This window comes from Colletotrichum costaricense (genome assembly GCF_030867565.1).
Source record: "Colletotrichum costaricense strain IMI 309622 chromosome Unknown Scaffold_31.1, whole genome shotgun sequence".
NCBI lineage: Eukaryota > Fungi > Ascomycota > Sordariomycetes > Glomerellales > Glomerellaceae > Colletotrichum > Colletotrichum costaricense.
This window is the reverse complement of record NW_026848260.1, coordinates 269,116-289,699: the sequence shown is the minus strand read 5'-3', so window position 1 is coordinate 289,699 and position 20,584 is coordinate 269,116. Positions and strand designations below refer to the sequence as shown.

The window sequence follows — 20,584 nt, the reverse complement described above, 5'->3', positions numbered from 1 at the left end:
GAATATCTCGCGACTATTCTCAGTGCTTTCACAACCCACCAAGCTTGTCCATGTCTCGGTGTCGAAGAGTTGGGGAAGAGGCAGACTGAAACCACGCATGCCGCCTAAGCTTCCTCCCAGATGCAGCAATGCTCCTCCGAAAGGATGGCCAGCGCCTGAGCCGATGATCGCCCAAGCAAATCCCGGTCGACGGAGTCATGACACATGGGCAGTTGACCGACTCTCTGTCTTTTGTTTACCTGCATTGTCATAGCCATCTAGCGCTGAGGGCTGGCCACTGACTCAAAGAGCTAGAAAGACTGATAGGCCGCCGTCGACTGATTCGTGTTTCTATGTCTTTGGGGTCTTTCTAGCTTTTGCTGGTGGGTTTCATGCAGCAGTGAGGGTGTTCTCTTCAACCCTCCAGCTACACTTAGCGATTATGCAGTTGAGAGCGAGTATGCATTCATGTACGGATATGTACACCAAGCGGGCTACCTCCTAGTAGGTAGGTATTCTTCGTCATCCTAGGCAAGCAAGACAACTCGCGTCAGTTTAGTACTTGGCGTCCGAGCTGCCAACCAAAGGGCACAGCATCCATCTTCTATTGATTCGGTACTTGGCTATAGAGATACCTTGGTGTCTATATCTGAGAGCATGCTCAAATGGGATGAAGCAACAATGTTTCATGGGGTCCACTCTGATGATCCCAGTCCACTGTTAGTGTTAGAACCGGAAGCTATCCGTATCTTTGTCTGCACATCTCAGTTTGGCCGCGATAAGCCAGGGTTTATCTGCACTAAGACGCACCTTGTTTCTGAAGCTCAGCTACATAGTAAGCTCGGAGCCAGGCTCGCATTTTACTGTGTACGGAGTACTGCGTAGAACATGTCACTGCAGATACCCGCAGCAATACGGAGTACTGAGAGCTCTCTGGCAGTGAGGTAGGTAGCAAACAACGTGAACTCTTATCAAAAGGGCGTCATCAACGTATACAAGGACATCAAGTCACCTCGCATGTGAAGATGAAGACCAAGAAAGCCAAGTAAGATCGCTCTCACTGTGTGCTTTACATCCTTCTCGCGCAGTGTGAGCTGTTTCCATGAATAGCATGGGGGCAAGGCGTGTCACCATCGTCTCTGCGCAATGTAACGGGGTCCCCCAAGCTGAACATGGACGTTTGGTTTACTTCAGTGGAGTAGCTCACTAAGCTGCATCATCTTTTAGCGGTGTCGGTGTCCGTCCACAATGACTGAGCTGCTGCAGCACCGCCACCATTCCTACCCCACTCCTTCCCAACGCGGCCGGCACGTCAGACGTTCCTTCCTGCTTGTGCGTGACAAGGCGGCCACTGAGAGCGGTGCAAGCCACACTTCACTGCTCAAGGCTGACACTCACAAGCATCAGCTCCGACTCCGTCTTTGCGATAACGCGTAGCTGCAACACTGGGAAATCGAAGCAAGTTCAAGGTGAATCACTCTTTTTTCTTATCAAGATATTCGAGAATTGCGGCTTCTTCCTTACCTTGAGATTGTACTATTCCACCACCTCAAACCTCCACCCACACATCCACTACACATACTACTCGAATCCCCCACCGACCGGTACCCTCAGCTGCGAGCTGCCGTTCGATCCCACGCCACATCCCACTTTCGATGCCGACTAGCTTGGACCGTTGCCTGGACCCTCGATGGGTGCTGGGATTGAACGTTTTGGAATGAGGGAAACGCTTCAGTAGCAGAAATCAAACATGTCGACCTTACAAGTGTCGAGGCGTTATCGCTCGTCGACTTCGGCGTCTTCCAGATCGTCCAGCGCCGCCAACTCGAAAGCTCTCGAAATCCTGCGCGGCCTCCTCGATACACTCACGTCCAGCACACAACGGCGAACCAACAATGGATATCCCGAGTTTCCCGTGCTCATCAAGAGCCTCCGTCAGATTCGACAGCACATTGCCGCGACCGAACCCCCGAGCCCGCCCCAAGACGATTTTAGGCACCTACACGGGTTTAACAGGCTCCTCGACGTGCTGAGATCCTACTCGGGCTTTTACAACCCCCAACGCCGGACCAAAGAAGAGAAAGAAGGTCTATTTGGATTGCTCGAAGCTGTCTTGGACGTCTTTGCCGCTGCCTTCTTGGACCATCCAGGGAACAAGCGATACTTTCGCCACAGGGTGGAAGGAGGCGGATGGGAGGCTCTCGAGCAGACTATTGCCAGCGTTGGCCTTGGCGGAAGCGACTCTGATCTGTGGACCAACTGTCAGATGTTTGGGAAATTGCTAGGATTCTCACTCGGGGACAAGACTATGGACGCCATCTGCCAGTCGGTTGCGACAAGTTCGGAACCGAAGGACGAAAATGCCAAGAACTCGACAGATCCAGAGGAGCCCCCTGAGGACGATGCTCAGCAACCAAAAACGCCGCAAGTTCCAGAACGAATGGACATAATCCAGGCAGTGCGCGATGGCATGCAGAAACGGGCCTTCTTCAGAAATCCTGAAATTTTGCGTGCTGTCGTGGGCTTCTGGGAGTCTATTCCGCGAGCGCAAGATATGCCAGCCAACTCTTGCTCAATGGTCGTCTTGGAGATCATGTCCAGCGCAGTTTCCGTCTCGATGTTCAACCTCGCAGCTCTCCACGCAACCGGAGTATTATCGCGATTCCTCCGCGTCCTATTCAGCCCCGTCGCCAAACTCGACCAAGCAGAGAAGGACAAGCTCCTCATCATGTGCAAAAAGCTCATGTACTTGGGATTCAACCAGCCCGCCGACACCCAGTTCTTACTGGCGAGCAAATTGCCGGAAGCCTCGGAGTTCTGCTTGGAGATGACTTCGACGTATAGCGGCCCGCCGTTCTTTCAATTCGACCTCTCCTTGCATGGCCACTCGTCCATCGAATTACCCACCCTCGGCCGGTCTTTTCCTCCCAGCTCATCTCCAGGCTATACCTTTACGGCATGGATTCGTGTGGATCGTTTTGACCCCAACTCACACACAACCCTCTTTGGCGTCTTTGATGCCAGTCAGACATGCTTTCTCCTCATGTATCTTGAGCGAGATACACGCAACTTCATCTTACAGACCTCGGTCACTTCCAGCCGACCAAGCGTCAGGTTCAAAGGGATGTCATTCAAGGATAAGCAATGGTACCATATTGCCCTTGTTCACAGACGACCAAAAACAATGACTGCAAGCAAAGCCTCACTATACGTCAACGGTGAATTTGTTGAGCAGATCAAGTGTGCATACCCTTCGCCGCCACCACTCGCCAACGCTAGTACCGAAAGCTTCGCATCATTTGCTTCGACGAACGCAAAGCAACATCCTGTTCAGGCATTCCTAGGAACTCCAAGAGATCTTTCCAGCCAAGTTGGTCCCGGTCTGGTCTTTTCGAAATGGTCTTTGGCTTCAGCCCATCTTTTTGAAGACGCCCTAAGCGATGACTTCCTGGCTGTTCACTACGGACTCTCCCCAAAATACCAGGGCAACTTTCAAGATAGCCTAGGCGGTTTCCAGACTTACGAGGCCTCGGCGAGCCTAGGACTACGAAACGAGGTTTTCCATCCTGGAAGAGATGAGAGTTCCGATATCATAAGAGCCATCAGAGACAAGGCTGGCAGCCTCCTCCCAGAAAGCAAGATTCTACTGAGCATACTCCCAACAGGTGTCTTCAGAGAAGATGGTGTTTATCAAGATACCCAGCTTTACCGTGCACTGCCTCGGCCTGCAGCAACGAATCTCATTCAAATGACCCATAGAAGCGGTTCAGCCATTGCGATTAACGCTGCCCTGCCATGCCTTCTGGATGCACTCGCACGTTCCCAAGGTGTTGCTGTTCTATCTGGCAATCCCGTGGTCGTGATGCCCTCCTATTTCGACGACAACTTCTGGCGCCTTGCAGGCTTCACCCCTTTGGCTCTGAAAATTGTTGAAAGGGCGACTTCAGTAGAAGAAACTGTTCGAGCGGTCGAGATGACGTTTTTATGCATCAGAAAGAGCTGGAGAAACAGCGAGGCGATGGAGCGTGATAATGGCTACGCTATCCTCGGCATGCTTCTCAGAGCCAAACTGGGCTATACCGTCAACTTGGGTGCTGACAGCGCCAATCTACGCTTACCGATTTCAAGTGAAGAACGGGACAGGCTGAGTTTCCAGCTTTTAAGCCTTGTCCTCGAATTTGTGGGCTATAACCATGCAGAGCCTTTGGAGTCCTTCATTGTGAATCCTCTGGCGTACCGCATTCTGCTTATCGATTTCGACACTTGGAGACGATCAGCTTCCATCACCCAAGAGCTATACTACAAGCAATTCGTGACATTCTCAGTGAAGAGCAAGTATCATCAATTTAATAGCAGGAGATTAATGCGCATGAGTGGGTCGACCCTCAGATCAAAGCCATCGGCACTGCTGACAAGCGACATGAAAGGAATCGTCAAACGGCTGCTCGACGCGATGAAAGCAGAATCGATATCCGAGGAGGTGCAACCGCACTTCATGGCTGCTTTGGAGCAACTGGTGAAATGCAACTACACAGCAGAGGTGCACAGGTCACTAGCCTTGTTCATCACGTATGCCTTCCACTCGCCAACAGCCTCTCTGGTAAGGTCACCAAGACCTGTGTCTGCCACAGCCCGAACACCCACGACCGGATATGCCAGACGGGCAACTTTCGACTCCAATACCACATCGAATACGTCCCCCTCCCGGTTCCTGACCAAGAAACAACTCGGTGCCAAGATTCTGGGAATGTACTCAAACCTGCTCTGCGAAAAGGGCAACCTGGCCAACATACGCAAGTTTGCAAGAACAGTGACGAACAAGGTGAGACCACCATTTGGAGAAAAGGATAAACAGTTATATTTATTGAGTATGGACCAGTGGCTGCTATATCTCTTGGCCAACGACGATCCCGAAACAGTAGTATATGGCAGCAAGATCCTGGCCAGACTCCTCATCACGCACGGCTCCACGTACACGGCCAAGTTCTCCGGTAAGACTGGTGGCTTCACCATCATGGCGCATCGACTTAAACGCTGGTGGTACATTCCCTCCCTGTGGCCAATCTGCTTCAGCATCCTATTCGGACTTGACGTGGCGAACGTGGATTTGGAACGCAACTTCGAGTTTTCCAGCTTACTTGAAACCTTTGGAAGAGCTCGCGTTCTCTATCCTGAGTGTCTGCAAGTCATAACTTCAATGTTACAACATGGCTTGAAGGATGTCATGAAGCATCAGGAGGACCCAAATTCTCCTCAAAAGTCGCATCATCTTCAAGCAAGCGGATTCGAAGGCCTAGAAACCCGGCCCCGGGCCAAGTCCATGGAGACTAGGGGTCTAGATGCGAGAAGTGAGTCGTTGCCTCTATGCACGGCAATGACAATGCTGACTTTCGTCGTAGTATCAGAGAATGGCCCGCGTGATAGCGAGCGGATTTCAAATCACGCGCCCATGCTGTTGACTGTCATCCGATTCCTGGCAGACTTGCACTCCCGGTCAGCCGACTTCAAGGACTTCGCATTGACGTCTGAGTATGTGAGGTATCTCTTATGGGCGTGTTATCCCATCATCGTTAGCACCGATGCTGTCACGCCAGACACGGAGCTCAACTCTCGAGATTCAGCTCTGACATTTGAGGGCGGGGATGTGATGATTCGCCCACTTGCCGGCTCTCAGCCTGGCCCCATCGTGCGGACGACGAGCACAGATGCAGTTGCTGCTTTGGCAGGGAACCCTCGTGGAACACCTCTGCGGAAAGCATCTGGTTTCGTTCTGCTCACCAATCAAACATCACCTCAGGCCCCGAGCCCGGTTCGATTTGCACCTGTTATGTCACCGAAGAAGAAGGTCGCCTCTCAACAGTCAAGCAGCGCTACACTTGACAGCATGGTGGATCTGGTCGTCAGTGTCTTTATAGATCAAGTCTTTACGCGCAAAGAGTTCCCTGGCTTCGGTCTCTTCCTCAAGATCCCGCCAGGTTTCCAAGAGCATCAAGCCTATTTCGAGTCTTTTGTCCTGAGAAAAACGCTTCAACAACTTGGAAGCCATGTTCAAGCGAATCAGAAGGTTCTCAGCGAGCCTAAGGTTCTTACCAACATGGGTAGACTTGCGGCGCACGTCACCGATACCATCTTCGAGGGCTGGTTCATTAACGGTACTGAGCCCATGCTAGAGTTCGCTGGCATGGTGCTGGAGTATCTACAAAGGTCCGAAGTATCGACCATGAAAAGCGTTCGCCTGTGCAGTCAAGCCGTTGGAACCATCCGTCAATCATTCTTGAAGCTTCTTCTCTTGCGGTTTTCAGAACTGGACGATCCAGACACGCCGGACGCCAGCGCAAAGGAATTCATGAGTAACATTCTCTACTGGCAAGCTCCGATTCTGGGCTGCCTTGCGAATGAGGAGGAGTACATGAAGCTGTTCTGGTATCAATTGTACTCGAAGCTGGTTGATCCCCGAACATCCATCAGGTCTGCTGCAGCTACGATCATGCGCATCATGCTTGTCCAGAAGCCCCATGAATCCAAGGTGTTGTTCAGACAATGTGTAGCACCAGACCAGCAACACCTGACGAAAGATTTCGTTGTTAAGCTCACCGAAATTGACGACGAGGCTTTCATCGAATGGGTGGACCAACACCGTGCGTCACTTGATGCATTCTTTTTCGGTGGCATATCAAAGATCTGGGAGGAGTTTGTCGTTGTCGAAAACCAGCGAACGGTTGATTCGGCTAAGTTCCGATTAGCGAAGCGCAGAGATCGACTGAAAGCATGGCAGACGGAGGCACTTACCGTGGATAACATCCTCCTCCGTCACGACATGGCGAACGGGGCCTGGATGAAGAGCATCTTTACCAGCGAGCACTTCAAGCATCAGCGTCTGACACAAGACCAGCAGGATGATATGGCCTTCCTGGGTGCGGCATTTGTGAAGATGGACAATGATCTGCGACGCCCGGGTGCTGTATTCAGCGAGCAAGCTCAGCTTAAGTGGAAGCTTGATCGGACTGAAGGACGCAACCGGATGCGTCTGAGGCTTCTGCCTGACTATTCCAAGAAGAATTCAGACTACCAACCGAAGAGAAGAGCAGGAGAGCCCTCCACTCCTTCAGCCCTGAAAGTCAACACTGCTATGGCCCCCGTGCAGATCGCACCGTCGCCCATCAAGTCAGCTACACCGGCATCATCACGTGTACAATCTATTCCGAGTCTCGATGGTGCAGAAAACCCCGATACCCCGCCGGATGTTGACCAGGACGCGGAGGCAAATGAGTCCGGCGTAGGCGCCGAAGAAGATTTTGAGCTTGTTGACGATCCGAACGATGCCAACGAAGGCGATGAAGGCTTCGAGGACAAGAACCGCAAGGTTATGAGGCGGCTTGAACAAGGTGACCAAGTCCAAGCCGTGTACAACATCTCCCGCATCGTCGGTCTTGAGGGATGTGAGGGAATTCTTATTATTGGCAAGGATGCCTTATATATCATGGACAACGTCTTCCAGTGTGCTTCTGGAGAGATTGTCAATGCCTGGCAGGCACCTCCTGAGGAACGAGACCCTTTCTCGGAGATCATCACGGACGCCAAAACGACGGAGCAACGCCAGAGCTCAAGCCGGAGTGAACAAGAATCTCGCAGCTGGAGATGGCATGATGTGATCAGTATCTCCAAGAGAAGATTCCTTTTCCGAGACGTCGCGATCGAGGTCTTCTTTACAGATGGACGCAGCTACTTACTGACGTCCATGAACCCGATCCTGAGAGACGAGGTCTTTGGCAAGCTAATGAACAAGGCGCCGCATACAAACTCCGCTAGTTCACTTCCGAATCCCGAGGATGCTTGGCGTCTTGAAGCGCTGAAGGTCTCAGAAGAGATGCCCCAAGGCTTTGGTTCGAAGTTTGGAAGCATCTTCAACTCCACACCTTGGAATCCCGCCATGAAGAAGTGGCAGAAGGGAGAAATGTCCAACTTCCACTACCTGATGCTGGTCAATACGATGGCAGGACGTACATTCAACGACTTAACTCAGTACCCCGTCTTCCCTTGGGTTCTCGCGGATTATACGAGCGAGGAGCTCAATCTGAACGATCCGGCAACTTTCCGAGACCTCTCAAAGCCGATGGGCGCGCAGACCGCTGGCCGTGTGTCCGGGTTCAGGGAGTCGTACGATGCCCTGGCAGAGATAGGTGAAACTCCGTTCCACTACGGCACCCACTACTCGTCAGCTATGATCGTGTCGTCATATCTCATTCGCCTTCCACCCTTCGTTCAGTCTTATATCCTCCTTCAAGGCGGATCGTTTGATCACGCCGACCGTCTGTTCCAGTCGATTCCTCACGCGTGGAAGTCTGCCTCGTGCGACAACAAGGCCGATGTCAGAGAGCTGATTCCGGAATTCTTCTGCCTCCCAGAATTCTTGACGAACATCAATCAGTATAACTTTGGCAATCGCGAAAGCACAGGAGCAAAGGTCAATAATGTTGTCCTGCCTCCCTGGGCCAAGGGTGACCCCAAGATCTTCATTGCCAAGCATCGCGAAGCACTTGAGAGTCCCTACGTCAGCCAGCACCTGCACAACTGGATCGACCTGATATTTGGGTACAAGCAGAGAGGGGACGCAGCTGTAGACAACCTCAATGTTTTCCATCATCTCTCGTACCGTGGAGCAACGGACCTGGACAACATTAGCGATCCTCAAGAGAGGCGTATTACTGCCGGCGTCATCCACAACTTTGGCCAAACTCCTCACCAGGTGTTCACTAGGTCTCATCCTGGCCGCGAGCACTTTTCTTGCCCAATACGGCGGTTGGATACCTCGGTCTATGCTCTGACTAGGTTATCCCACCCACTGCTCGGTATGCTTCATTCCAACACAGGTTGGTCTCAACTAACGAAAGTCCCAGAATCCCACGAGAGAGTAGCAACTTTGATTTACTCGCCAAAGATAGACCGCCTCATATGTGCCTCACCTTTCCGCCTGAACGTTGCTCCGTACGACAAGTTCCTCGAATGGGGCTATGCCGATAACAGTGTCCGCTTCTTCTTCAGCGACAACCGGAAGGTAAGACAGCCTGACAGGACTGTTACTGAGAGCTTTGCTGATGGCCACAAGCCCGCGGGACTATTTGAGAATCTCCACATTGGACAGTTATCTTGCGCCATCTTTGCAGACTCGAAGACGCTCATCACAGCGGGAGAAGACTGCGTCATCTCCGTATACGCTGTGCAGACAGCGCCTGGGAAAGTAGTTGATCTTTTGCCTCGGTCGTCGCTCTTTGGTCACCGGGCTCCCGTGACGAACATAGCCGTGTCAAAGTCCTTCAGTACGTTTGTGTCGGCGTCGACGGATGGCCAGGCTTTCCTCTGGGATATCAACCGTCTAGAGTTCATCCGCAAGTTGCCTCTCTCGCGGCCCGTGGAGTGCGCCCGCATCAATGACGTCTCAGGCGAGATCATGCTTGGATCCGGCCCCAACCTCATCTTATACACCCTTAACGGGACAGTCCTCGTCGACCAGAATGTGTGCGCGGAACCTGACGACTATGTTCACTCATGTGCATTTTACGAAAGTGCTGGCGACGAGTGGGTTGAGAATTGCCTGATCTTCACCGGCCACAAGAGAGGCCGTGTAAACGTGTGGAAGAAGTGCGTCAAGAACGGGAAGTGGGTATTGGAGCTGCTCCGCCGCTTGGACCATACCGATCCACGATCAGAAGTGGGAGCCAATTACGACGCAGGCATTACTTGCATCACGCCCATGCCGCAATGCGTCTACACAGGAGATGATGATGGGCGAGTGGTAAGTTTACACAACCTTTCGCTTTACAGAGCTTATGGTTTCTAACGTGGTTGCGCAGTACGAGTGGAACCTTGTCCAGCGGGACAGATAGAGTCTGGCCGTTGCCGGCAACAAAAGTTATGGGAAGGTTGGCAATCGCATCCGATCAAGTTTATAAAGGGGGCATAGCGGATTTCTACCAGGCTAGCATAGAATTGGCGTCCTCTCTCTCGCTCTGTCTCGCTTGGTAAATGATCATGGCCGCATTTGAACGACTTGGAGTAGGCCACGAGTGAATTGCAACTTCGCGTGACTGGTAGTGTACAGCATAGGCCTTGAAACAGATCATCTCCTGGGTGGAAGTTCTAACCCGCGAGCCGCAAGTTGTAGCTTCGGTTCAGCAGCTCGCCCGAATAGCCACTTCATCCCTTGTTCGCTGTCTAGAGCCCGAACGCCGTTCATATTTACAAAAGTTTCCTTCCTCAGCTGAATGTTTTGGATTTTTCTAGATTTTGTCTCGCGGCGGGGGTTCATTCGTCGTCATAGCCCGTCAGCTGCTTTCTAGGTCCTGCGGGAACTGTGTAATATCCAGCGTCGTTAGCATTGCGTCTGTTTCCTTTCCATGTTCCCCGCGAAGAGGGAGGGAAGCCAGCCCTATCGGCCTTTCGCGGTGTTTTCGTTTTCTCGAGACTCACCAGGGTATGTGACGGGGATGGGGGGCGCGTTGTAGTCGCCAATGAAGTTTCTGACGGGAGGTACGACGGCCAGCTGGATGGGACCGAGGGCGCCGAGGACGACGGACCAGAAGTAGGCTGGCTTCTCGCGGGATGCCCAGCGGCAGTAGCGAATGGGCCCGGCCCAGAATCGGGGAGATGCGGTGGAGGACATTGTTTAGGTACTGTGAAATTGACAATTAGCTATGCGATTAAATTACAGAAGGCGACGATGCATTTGCTCGGCGTGACGTACTCAATTGACCGTATGGTGTGTCGTCAAATGATTGTTGCTATCGCTGGCGGCGGACGTCTTTCTACGATGACCGAAGCTCAGAATGGAGCCGCAAGAGTCCCGGGGCCCGGCCAGGGTCGGATAAACCTCGTCGGAATAACCTGCGCTCTCTGAGGCACGTCTTGAGGCACACAGCGGGTAGGTACGTACCCCTGCTGAAAAGCGAGACGGGAAGCCCAGGCCAGGCACCTCAGGTCTTAGGAATGGACCTCCCACCCGCCTCCCGGGGATTCTCCGACCACTACCTACCTTAGCTTGGCAACGGCTACGTATCCCCAAGCTTCAAGACACATGCACCGGATCCCAAAAGTGCATGTCAAGCTCTCCCGCGCAGCCAGCTACGCAACGCAACGCACCCCAGCTGTGCGCCCAACTTTGTCTTTTTTTCTTCTTGAACCTCCCAATCCACCACCCCTCCTCCTACGAATTTGTCCATTGAATTTTGTCAATCATGCGGTCTCTTCTTTCGCTTTGTCTGCTATTTCTGGCTGCCGCTGTGCACGCTGTTAGCGTCACTGGCGGCCGGCTTCTGGCAATTCTCGACGATGTTGCTGAGAAGGAGGGATACTCCAAGTTCCTCGGAGATTTGGAAAGTACGTCGGAGCTTATTTGAGATCATGCAAAATCTCGTGAATGAGAGCAATGGAAAGACGAGAGAATGCGATTAGCTAACCAATTGATCAAATCAGGCCGCGGGTTCAGCATCTCATACGAGACCCCCAAGAGCGAGTCTCTGCAGCTGTTCAAGCTCGGCGAGCGTGTCTACGACCACGTTCTGCTCTTCCCGTCTAAGAGCAAGGGTATGCGACTCAATTGCTGTTCGAGATCTATAGAGTCTATACTTACAATGGCATCTCCAGGTCTCGGTCCCAACCTGACCCCCAACATTCTCCTCCAGTTCGTCAACGCCAAGGGCAACATCCTGCTGTCCCTCTCCTCCGAGTCGACCGTCCCGACCTCCATCGTGAGCCTCCTGGCCGAGCTCGACATCGCCCTCCCCGCCGACCGTACCGGCCTCGTCGTTGACCACTTCAACTACGACACCGTCAGCGCCTCCGAGAAGCACGACGTGCTCGCCATCCCCGCCCCCAAGTCGCCCCGCGCCGGCGTCAAGAACTTCTTCCACGAGGACGGCGAGGTTATTGCCTTTCCCAACGGCGTTGGCCATGTCCTCGGTGCCGGCCAGCTTCTCACCCCGATCCTGCGCGCCCCGAAGACGGCCTACAGCTACAACCCCAAGGAGCAGGCCGAGGTCGTCGACGCTAGCGACCTGTTTGCCGCCGGCGAGCAGCTGGCTCTCGTCTCCGCCTTCCAGGCGCGCAACAGCGCCCGCTTTACTCTCGTTGGATCTGCCGAGTTGCTGAGCGACAAGTGGTTCGACGCCAAGATCAAGCCCGCGGCTGCTGGCAAGGAGGTCAAGACCTGGAACCGCGAGTTTGCCAAGAGAGTTGCCGGCTGGACTTTCCAGGAGACTGGTGTCCTTCGCGTCAACAACATTGAGCACTACCTCAACGAGGCTGCCAACGAGACCAACCCCGAGCTCTACCGCATTAAGAACGAAGTCGTAAGTTATTCTGAGTTGGATGCTCAGGGAAGAACAAGAAAAGGCTAACCTCCCGAGCAGACCTACTCCATCTCCGTCTCCGAGTACTCCTGGGACAAGTGGACCCCCTTCACTGTCCCCAGTGGTGACGACCTCCAGCTCGAGTTCAGCATGCTCTCCCCCTTCCACCGCATCCCGCTCGCTGCCAAGACCAGCACCGCCGACGCCACCACCTACACCACGTCCTTCATCCTGCCTGACCAACACGGCATCTTCAACTTCAAGGTCAACTACAAGCGCCCCTTCTTCACCAACGTCGAGGAGAAGAACACCGTTTCCGTCCGCCACATGGCCCACGATGAGTGGCCTCGCTCGTACGTCATCTCGGGCGCCTGGCCCTGGTTGTCTGGCATCTTTGCCACCGTCACCGGCTTTGTGCTGTTCTCGGCTGTATGGATGTACAGTGCGCCTTCCGGCACTGCGACTGTGACCAAGAAGACGCAGTAAATATCTCAGGTGGGAGGAGGTTCTTCTTAAGATGAAGAACGAGGATATGCAGATACAGAGATGAGGATTTTGTGGTAGGCCATGATTCGTTCATGGGAACCTCGGGATAGAGAAAGCGAGCACAAAATGAGACCTGGATTTTCACGACCATGTGATGTGGTCTGGAGCGTTGTAACTGTAGTGTACATCTGGCTATAGGATTGCCTCCTGATGTGAAGGGGGCTAAAAGCTTAGGTATCAAATGACTTTTACGTTTGGAGTGTCTTGCCGTGTTTGTCTTGATTACCCTTCCATCTTCTCTTTCGTCTTTGTGATAGAATCTGGCCTTGAGCAACGTCTACAATAAATAACCGTATTGCATCAACAAACCGACAGTCTTCTTCAGGATGGCTTCATCGAATGTACGATGATATGAAGCACCTAGATTCTGGCATCTGGCATGCCTCGAGCAAAGCTTGCGTCATCAACCTGACTACCTGACAAGGCTTTCCCGTGAAGGCCTCGACGAAGCGAATGCTACCACTGTTTCCGAGACTGTTCCGCCATGGAGATGTGACCGCTTCCACCCTTTGCCAGAGACTCTTGCTTCATCTGCCGGCGCAGCTGCTTGTTGTACGCCGGCGTCTTCATATACTCGGATTTGGGGCGCGCCGTCCAGCCCTTACCATCGTCGATGTAGCCCCACCAATAGGGGTCGCTGTTTTTGCTGCTTGATGAGCCCATTGTCCTCTTCTCAGGTATGCGAATTGGTATAGGTTGGTTGTCTGTGAATAATGGATCTTTGTTTGTTGAGGATTTTGAGGTGTGATATTGCAATGAGAGATATGGATTTGTTCGTTGAGCAAAGAGAGAGCAACTGGCAGATGCCAACGTTTATTTTATCTTTCTTAACATTCGTTTGGGGAGTGAGGAAAGACCTTGATAAAGGTCGACTCAAAGACACCACTCATCAGTGCTGAGCTGACGTCAATCGGCATCCGCAATCATTGTTTCCAAGGCGCCGGACACTGAGTATTGTCGATCCTTGCGGCACTAAGTGGCGGCGAGTTGGTTCCTCGACTTGCCGTATTTGGCAATAAGAATGGCCAAGAGACTGCAAGCTACATCCTCATTGGTCGAAACCCTGAACCTTGCGCCCCTTTGACTTCCATCATAACATCCTTTTTCTAGACCTCACATACCTGATTCGAGTATACTCTAAGAATCTGCTCTTCTTTCATGCCACGCCGCAAATTTCTGAGGAAGGCCATCTTACCCCATCAATTAAAATATCGCGAAAATGTATATCAAGGTACTTTCCTTAGAGCAGTTGGTGAACGATTGAAGGCCGACGTATAGGTAGCTCATAAGTTTCTATAGTTTAGCAACTTTGTCAATGGTATTGCATCCCTCTTTGATGGTGAACTTTTTGCGCCAAGGACAAGTCTTTCTCAACGCGTAGCGGTGGTTGGTTCGTCAGGGCCGGCTTGGAGTCAGCGCATAGTACGCGGGGGAGCGCCTAGCTGGTAGAGGACTTCGTCGCGTTCTGTCGGGCAAAATGCGGGCATTACGCCAGAAAGACCATTGGACGTCTGGCCATATACGCATTCGTTAGCATGTGGTAAATCATAATAATTCATATGTCTCTCTGGCTTCATTTTTCTCAAATTCGCCCATGAACACTCTCGATATAGAGTAGAAATGAGTGAAAAACTAGAGACGGACATACTAGAGATGAGTCCACTGGAGATGGACCTACCGAGGACGGATCTACTGGCGCCATCTAGCAATTTATGGAATGTTTCATCTGAGCTTGGTCGTAGAATCCGCCAGGCGTTGTTGCCCTGGGCCCCCGGATCCCATACCCGTGTAGGCGGTGGCTTATAGCCTTCTTTCAAGTTTTGCGTCACTTACACGCGGATTGAACACGAAGGTCTAATTCACTAACGATGTATTCTGCGACCTGTCTGCCTGCTGGCTTTTGTTATGACTCGCCATAATATCGAATATGTTGCGTAAGTCCTGCCGAAAACAAGACTCTGTCTATGTCAAGCTTCAATGCTAGACTCATTGAACACCGACTAGTGGGCATCACTCGACTATCATAGGGCAGCAGAATTTTAGGGCGGCAGTAGGAGGTGCCTTTTTCTATGAGAGGCAGTGCATACTATCTTCGGCGTATCCCCGAGAGTTCATTCGCAAAGGCCTCGAGCTGATAAAATTTAATAACGAATAGGATAGCCGTTCACAGACTGCAGAAAGTTGGATTGCCGACTTGATGATTCCTTTTTTAATTTCTTCCTCAACGATTCCGCTTACAATATCGCCGTAGAAACTTTCCTCCGGCAAATCTCTAGGCCAGATCTCCAAGCCAAGCAGCGAGCGATCAAAACTTTGGAACAGGGCGCAGTAGCAGAATAGTCGCGTAATCCTTGACATGATCCGATGGTACCCATGTTGTCAATACTATAGCGAACATCTACATTTGGAGCAAGAGTATGGGAAGTAAGGAAACTTTTCTTCTCGATAGTTACTGGGGATAAAGTTTCGTGTTCGCTACCGAGCCTAGGTACGCAGGAAAGCTCAACTGAATTGGGGGGGACTGGTCAAAAGTCCGATCCCAAAACACCGACCCGCTCCCCAGCATCTTGTCAGGAGAAAGATACTTACTAAATCACCGGCTTTCCTTCGGGAATGGCGGCCAGCAACTGAATTTCGGGGTTCGATTCCCGGGCCGGCGACTTCGGGAATAGACGTAGTAGCAAAGGTGGCCAAGACTGCCAATTCCAAAGTCAATATCTAGTTAGAACATCCTCCAGGATTCATTCATGTAGGTTCAAAGTCCTGTAGGGAATTTCAGGTTAAATTGATCTTGTGAATGAATTTTGCACGTTAGGAATAATCCTTGAGCGCACAATGCTACCATACAATTCTCCAACTGCAGTCTCCTGAACATTGATCGATTGAAAGGTGACGTGCAAATTGTATTTAGAATCTCACAACATGACTCTATGTGAAATCTCAATTATAACGGTTTCACGGGATCTTTCAGCTCTTCCAAGCTGCTGGGGAGATTTCTTTCAAGTCGTAGTTCACTTCCCTAGTGAGAAAGGCAATATCGGTGGACAAAGCGTGATGGCTTCCGGGAACTTTACTGCACAATCTTAGCCTCACAGTCTATTAGTAAGTTTTCTACTATACAGCCAACTGCGCCCAAGGAGTCGGCAAAATACCCCGACAGGGTAAGCTAGGATCTGACTTACAATCTAACAGACATTTCTCTTACAAAAGCTTCCTTTATGAACCCCATACTGCCATACCGGTCATGCCGAATGATCGTGGGGAACTCACGGGTATTCTTGCCTTCAACAAAGACAGCTTGACAACAGTTCTACGAAAAAGGGAATGAATACTTAATCGTCTTTGATCGCAGACATCAGGATCCATCTATTATAGGACCACTAGCCTTAATCTCTAGACTCTAGGTCGGTTTCTCAAGTCCCCTCAGTAATACCGTCACACCAGAGCAACTGCCAAGATGAAGTTCGCTGGAAGCATCGTTCTGGCTATACTAGTAGCTCTTGCCAGCGCTCAGCCGGACCCTCAACGCTACCGGCATCTCAACGGTAAAGGAAAAAGTATTTCCCAGAGAGGTTTCAAGCATTCTGACGTATGATTATCTAGCCGAATGTGTTAAGAATCGTGATTGCTGCCCGTGTGACACGGGATCCGGGGCTTCTGTGTACTGCTTGCGTGAGCGGCTAATCACTATTCCTTCATTCTTGTCACTCAACGGCTAACTCAATTCATTAGCGGATTCTACCTCTTCGACGAAGTACCGTTGCCTACACTTTGGAAACCCCTGGCCTTACTATCAGAAGAACAAGGGACAGTGCGGCGACTAGGATCACCTGCAGTAAAATGTATGATACGATGCCATCCATAGTTGCTTTCGAGACAAGCAGACTGGTTCGAAATCTAAGAACTGTTTAGACATTCATATCTGTAAATTCGATAGCCACCTTGAGTATTCGCATCTGAACATATGAAACCAGATTCTATAATCAAACTAGAAGCCCCTTCATCCATTGTTCCATCATTAAGCTCTACTTCATCGGTAGCTGAGCATTATTTGATGGAGGCGGATGACTATGGATCGCAGTTGAGCAGTTGGTTCTACATGAACAACTAAATGATCAGAGCGCTTGAGAACAATTACTTCGGGCAGTGATTGGAGGAATTGAGTTGCACATTACGCTCTCATGAGAGAGGACTATAAGTTGTACCAAAGTTCCGTATGATTCTTGCGAATTCGTTATACTTCTTGCCAAACCATTACACAACAAGAGCACCACTGTCAGTCGCCGCTACAGTCCCCGTGACGTTGCGGTCTTTCATGAGCCAAATGTATGCCTCGGCCACGTCTTCAACTGTACCAAATCGCCCCGTCGGGACTTTTTCTTCCACAGCTTTGACCATGAACTGTTTCTCATCCGACTTCATACCATCCCAAAGTTCAGTATCAACGAATCCAGGAGCAACGACATTGACCCTCAGAGGCTTCAATTCTACTGCTAGCTGCTTGACTACACTTTGCAGCCCACCAGCAAGAAAAGAGATCACTGACCAGCCAGGCGTCGACTTCTGCGCAGCACTACCGCTCGTGATAGTGAAGGATGATTCGTTGCTCTTCGGCAGATATCTTTCTGCTACTTTGACGACCATCAAAGGCGCAACGAAACGCATTTGACAGGCAGAAACAATCTGACCGGGTGTGACGTCTTGAAGCATGATTAAGGAAGGCGTGTTTGCCGCCGTAAAGACGACGTGGTCGATGGGGCCGGCCTGCTTGAAGACAGCCTCAATGTTGGCTTCGGCATCTGGTCCAGAGAGATCGGCTGCGAAACTCTGAATCTTCTGCTGCGAAGAAGATGGGATGGCATTTCGCAGATATGTGACAGTAGCAGTGAGCTTGGCTATGGATGAAGACGAGATTGTCAAGTTTGCCCCGCTAGCGAGAGAAGCTTCTGCGACGCCTAGACCAATGCCTGATGACCCGCCTATGATGAGAACATGCTTGCCTGCAAGTTTGTTGTATTTGAGAGCCATTGTCGCAGATGAATGATTGGTTTGGGGAGGGGTCGATAGCTGCTGCGATGGAACTTCGCGCTCAAGGGTGAACAGTTGTGTTCTGAGAAGAACAGCAAATATTTACAGATCGTCCGTGGTACTTTCAATCAGCTTTATACTTCCCCCCATATTTCCTTAGGTAGTAGTTATCAAGCAGCGGTGATCCGTACATGTGTTGCTTCTGCCCTCACTCAATTTGTCATTAACCCCGCGTAAACCCCGAGCATCCAGCTTCGTCCCAAATGATGAGTAGGTCGCATCATCCGATGGAGTTAAACTTAGCCGAACTTCTCTAAATACATTAGTCTGCTGATGGCCGTTGATCGCTGAGAAGAGTTGTGCCTCGGAACGGACTTAAGAGGTTGTGCTAGGTTTCAAGTCCGGCCCGCGAATGCGGAATGACTACTATACATGTCAGCTCGCATCCAAAAACATCAATATTCGTGGTTTCAGACTAGTACCAACTTCGAGGGACTTTTCACTAGAATGTGTCATTAATTCCTCTTTGAAGATTATAATATATTGAAATTTGCAGCGTGACAGCTATCTAGCAAGGCCCACTTGTTGCTTAGAAGATGCACCTTGAGCGGGCATGTCATCTAACTGTATGTCGCCCACAACCCAGTCCTTAACATCTCTTGACGTGACTTTACCACTGCGTTCGACGCAAACATCTCGCTGGACATGAATGCCATTCTCGGAGTGAATACCGCCTTCGTTCTTTGCAGCGCCATTGCCATTCACGTACAACCCATCAGTAGAGCCCTGCAGGCTATTGCTGTCTTCAAGGCGCTCGAACGAGCCGTCAAGATCATCCTGTTCTTTCGATCGCTTCATATGACCGCCGCGGTTGGAAATTTTGCCAATTGTGACGAGAGTGTTGAAGTTTTTAGAGGCCGAGGACTTCCCCTGTCCGTCAGGCCCCTTCTTCCTGGCTGAGCGGGAGCCATACCGTTCCCCCGAACTAACGACGCTAACAACTCCACCAAGCCAACGCCGGAAAAGCGGTGCGCATGGCGGGAGACAGGCTCCAATTATAGCTAGGCAAGTCTCCACGGCGGATGCAGCGTGAGGTATAATGACCGTTTGACTAATGTTGTTTCCAGTGGTCCCTTGGCCAGGACGATAGATGGCGAATAGAATGAGACGTGCGACGGATGCGAGCACGACGCTGTTCGAACAAATCGTGTTGGTCATTGTCGCTTTGTGGCTTCACGGCGAGGGTTGAGTCAACTTACCTGCCTCCTAAGAGAAAGACACCACTGATGGCAAGCTTTTTCTCCCTCCCCATTTGTAGTGCCCAGACTTCGCGAATGGGGAGCACGACCGTAAGGATGTCAAAGATAATGTTCGGAACTGTGATTCCGATGAAGAAATTGCTCGAGTTGATACATGTCCCAGGGATGGTTCGATCCCAAAACCGAGGGATCGGGGTACAAGAAAAGACTATGCAGCGGCGTCAATACCAAATCGCTCTGACTCGTCCATGCCTCATTGTGAGCTCGACTTACTGCTGACCATAATAACGGCAATACACCATCCAACAAGCATGGCAGTGATAGCCCAGATACTATACCGAAGCATTTTGGATGCGGAGAAGATCCTGTAGAACATCGCTAGGACTGCCATCTTGGACAGCGGACATGCAATAGCATATTGAATTTCCAAGACGAGGATACACTATGAAATTGTAAGTCAATATTCAGCAGTTGGCGCACATTCGTGGGAAAGCTTTGTGGTAGCTACATGTCCTCATTGTTCTCTCAAAGAGCGATATGACATACCTTCAAGAATGCTGAAACACCACCTGGATATAATTCGACTATTTGATTGACATCTGTTCCGAGACCGTACTCTACCGCTGCGAAGCTTTGTCAGTACAATGGTGCAATGATTGGGCAGGCGCAGAGGACTATGGGCCGTGATAGTAGGATTTGCGCGTGAACTGCAAAAACAATAACTTACAGATCCCTTCAGTAATCAGCATTATGTGATTGGCAATCTGTATATTTCATCTGTCAGCGACAGAACGCTCTCAACGCTACAAGTGCTTTGGTATACGGGCCCTCTCACCAGTGCTACGATGGCGACATGTTCGTCGAAAGTCCATGGCGACTTGGCTACAACTCTCGTGACATAGAGTCGCATGCCAACCAAGACGGTTGCTAGAACACTGAAAACAGCATGAGGCACAATTAGAACCCTTGCAATATTTTCTGCAGAAGAATATGTGACGTCCGACATATCGTGCTTTGTGACGGGCCTAGCACAACTTGTCTGTCGGGAAGGGAGTTTGCCGAATGCCAGCGGGAAGCACTGTCAAGGAGCGGTGAGAACTTTGTAAGTAAAAATGATATAAACGTATCATTAGCACAGATTGAAATTGAAAACTAATCGGAAAAGGACCTTTCTTTTGCTGAACTGCGCTGTTAGCGAGTATAATTCCGAAATCATACCGGTGTTGCGCGCGGAGCTGCGCCGTTCGATCCGGTACCTGGGACCCATGTCTTTCACCCTTGACTCCATTCGTCACGATGCCGCGATCCGTGGGCCGCACCACAATAAATCTTCACGATGCCGCATGTAATCGTTCATCCCGAGTCAAGCAAACTCTCTTTCTCAAAGCTCGGAACAGCAAATGCTATCTTTTCAGGAATTTTACCCAC

At 51.0% G+C, this 20,584-nt stretch overlaps 7 protein-coding genes across 7 annotated transcripts; 3 read left to right on the top strand and 4 right to left on the bottom strand.

The window, feature by feature from the left end:
- Nucleotides 1-1,729: 1,729 nt before the first annotated feature.
- Nucleotides 1,730-9,863, top strand: CCOS01_16548 (beige/BEACH domain-containing protein; the record flags this gene model as incomplete). The annotated part of the gene is made up of 2 exons (XM_060464684.1): nucleotides 1,730-9,772; nucleotides 9,831-9,863. The coding sequence occupies 2 exons, from the start codon at nucleotides 1,730-1,732 to the stop codon at nucleotides 9,861-9,863; spliced, it is 8,076 nt and encodes a 2,691-aa protein (XP_060304820.1).
- A 418-nt stretch (nucleotides 9,864-10,281) lies between these two features.
- CCOS01_16547 (NADH-ubiquinone oxidoreductase 9.5 kDa subunit) lies at nucleotides 10,282-10,639 on the bottom strand (the record flags this gene model as incomplete). Its single annotated transcript, XM_060464683.1, has 2 exons — nucleotides 10,282-10,328; nucleotides 10,447-10,639. The coding sequence occupies 2 exons, from the start codon at nucleotides 10,637-10,639 to the stop codon at nucleotides 10,282-10,284; spliced, it is 240 nt and encodes a 79-aa protein (XP_060304819.1).
- A 571-nt stretch (nucleotides 10,640-11,210) lies between these two features.
- Nucleotides 11,211-12,809, top strand: CCOS01_16546 (dolichyl-diphosphooligosaccharide-protein glycosyltransferase 48kD subunit; the record flags this gene model as incomplete). Its single annotated transcript, XM_060464682.1, has 4 exons — nucleotides 11,211-11,352; nucleotides 11,449-11,559; nucleotides 11,620-12,323; nucleotides 12,384-12,809. The coding sequence occupies 4 exons, from the start codon at nucleotides 11,211-11,213 to the stop codon at nucleotides 12,807-12,809; spliced, it is 1,383 nt and encodes a 460-aa protein (XP_060304818.1).
- A 516-nt stretch (nucleotides 12,810-13,325) lies between these two features.
- CCOS01_16545 (uncharacterized protein) lies at nucleotides 13,326-13,532 on the bottom strand (the record flags this gene model as incomplete). The annotated part of the gene is made up of 1 exon (XM_060464681.1): nucleotides 13,326-13,532. The coding sequence occupies one exon, from the start codon at nucleotides 13,530-13,532 to the stop codon at nucleotides 13,326-13,328; it is 207 nt and encodes a 68-aa protein (XP_060304817.1).
- Nucleotides 13,533-16,326: 2,794 nt separating this feature from the next.
- On the top strand, nucleotides 16,327-16,693 carry CCOS01_16544 (uncharacterized protein; the record flags this gene model as incomplete). The annotated part of the gene is made up of 3 exons (XM_060464680.1): nucleotides 16,327-16,414; nucleotides 16,473-16,541; nucleotides 16,602-16,693. The coding sequence occupies 3 exons, from the start codon at nucleotides 16,327-16,329 to the stop codon at nucleotides 16,691-16,693; spliced, it is 249 nt and encodes an 82-aa protein (XP_060304816.1).
- Nucleotides 16,694-17,123: 430 nt separating this feature from the next.
- Nucleotides 17,124-17,897, bottom strand: CCOS01_16543 (short chain dehydrogenase; the record flags this gene model as incomplete). The annotated part of the gene is made up of 1 exon (XM_060464679.1): nucleotides 17,124-17,897. One exon carries the CDS (start codon nucleotides 17,895-17,897, stop codon nucleotides 17,124-17,126), a length of 774 nt encoding a protein of 257 aa, XP_060304815.1.
- Nucleotides 17,898-18,461: 564 nt separating this feature from the next.
- Nucleotides 18,462-20,162, bottom strand: CCOS01_16542 (uncharacterized protein; the record flags this gene model as incomplete). Its single annotated transcript, XM_060464678.1, has 6 exons — nucleotides 18,462-19,089; nucleotides 19,157-19,364; nucleotides 19,430-19,598; nucleotides 19,703-19,779; nucleotides 19,884-19,920; nucleotides 19,992-20,162. The coding sequence occupies 6 exons, from the start codon at nucleotides 20,160-20,162 to the stop codon at nucleotides 18,462-18,464; spliced, it is 1,290 nt and encodes a 429-aa protein (XP_060304814.1).
- Nucleotides 20,163-20,584: the final 422 nt, after the last annotated feature.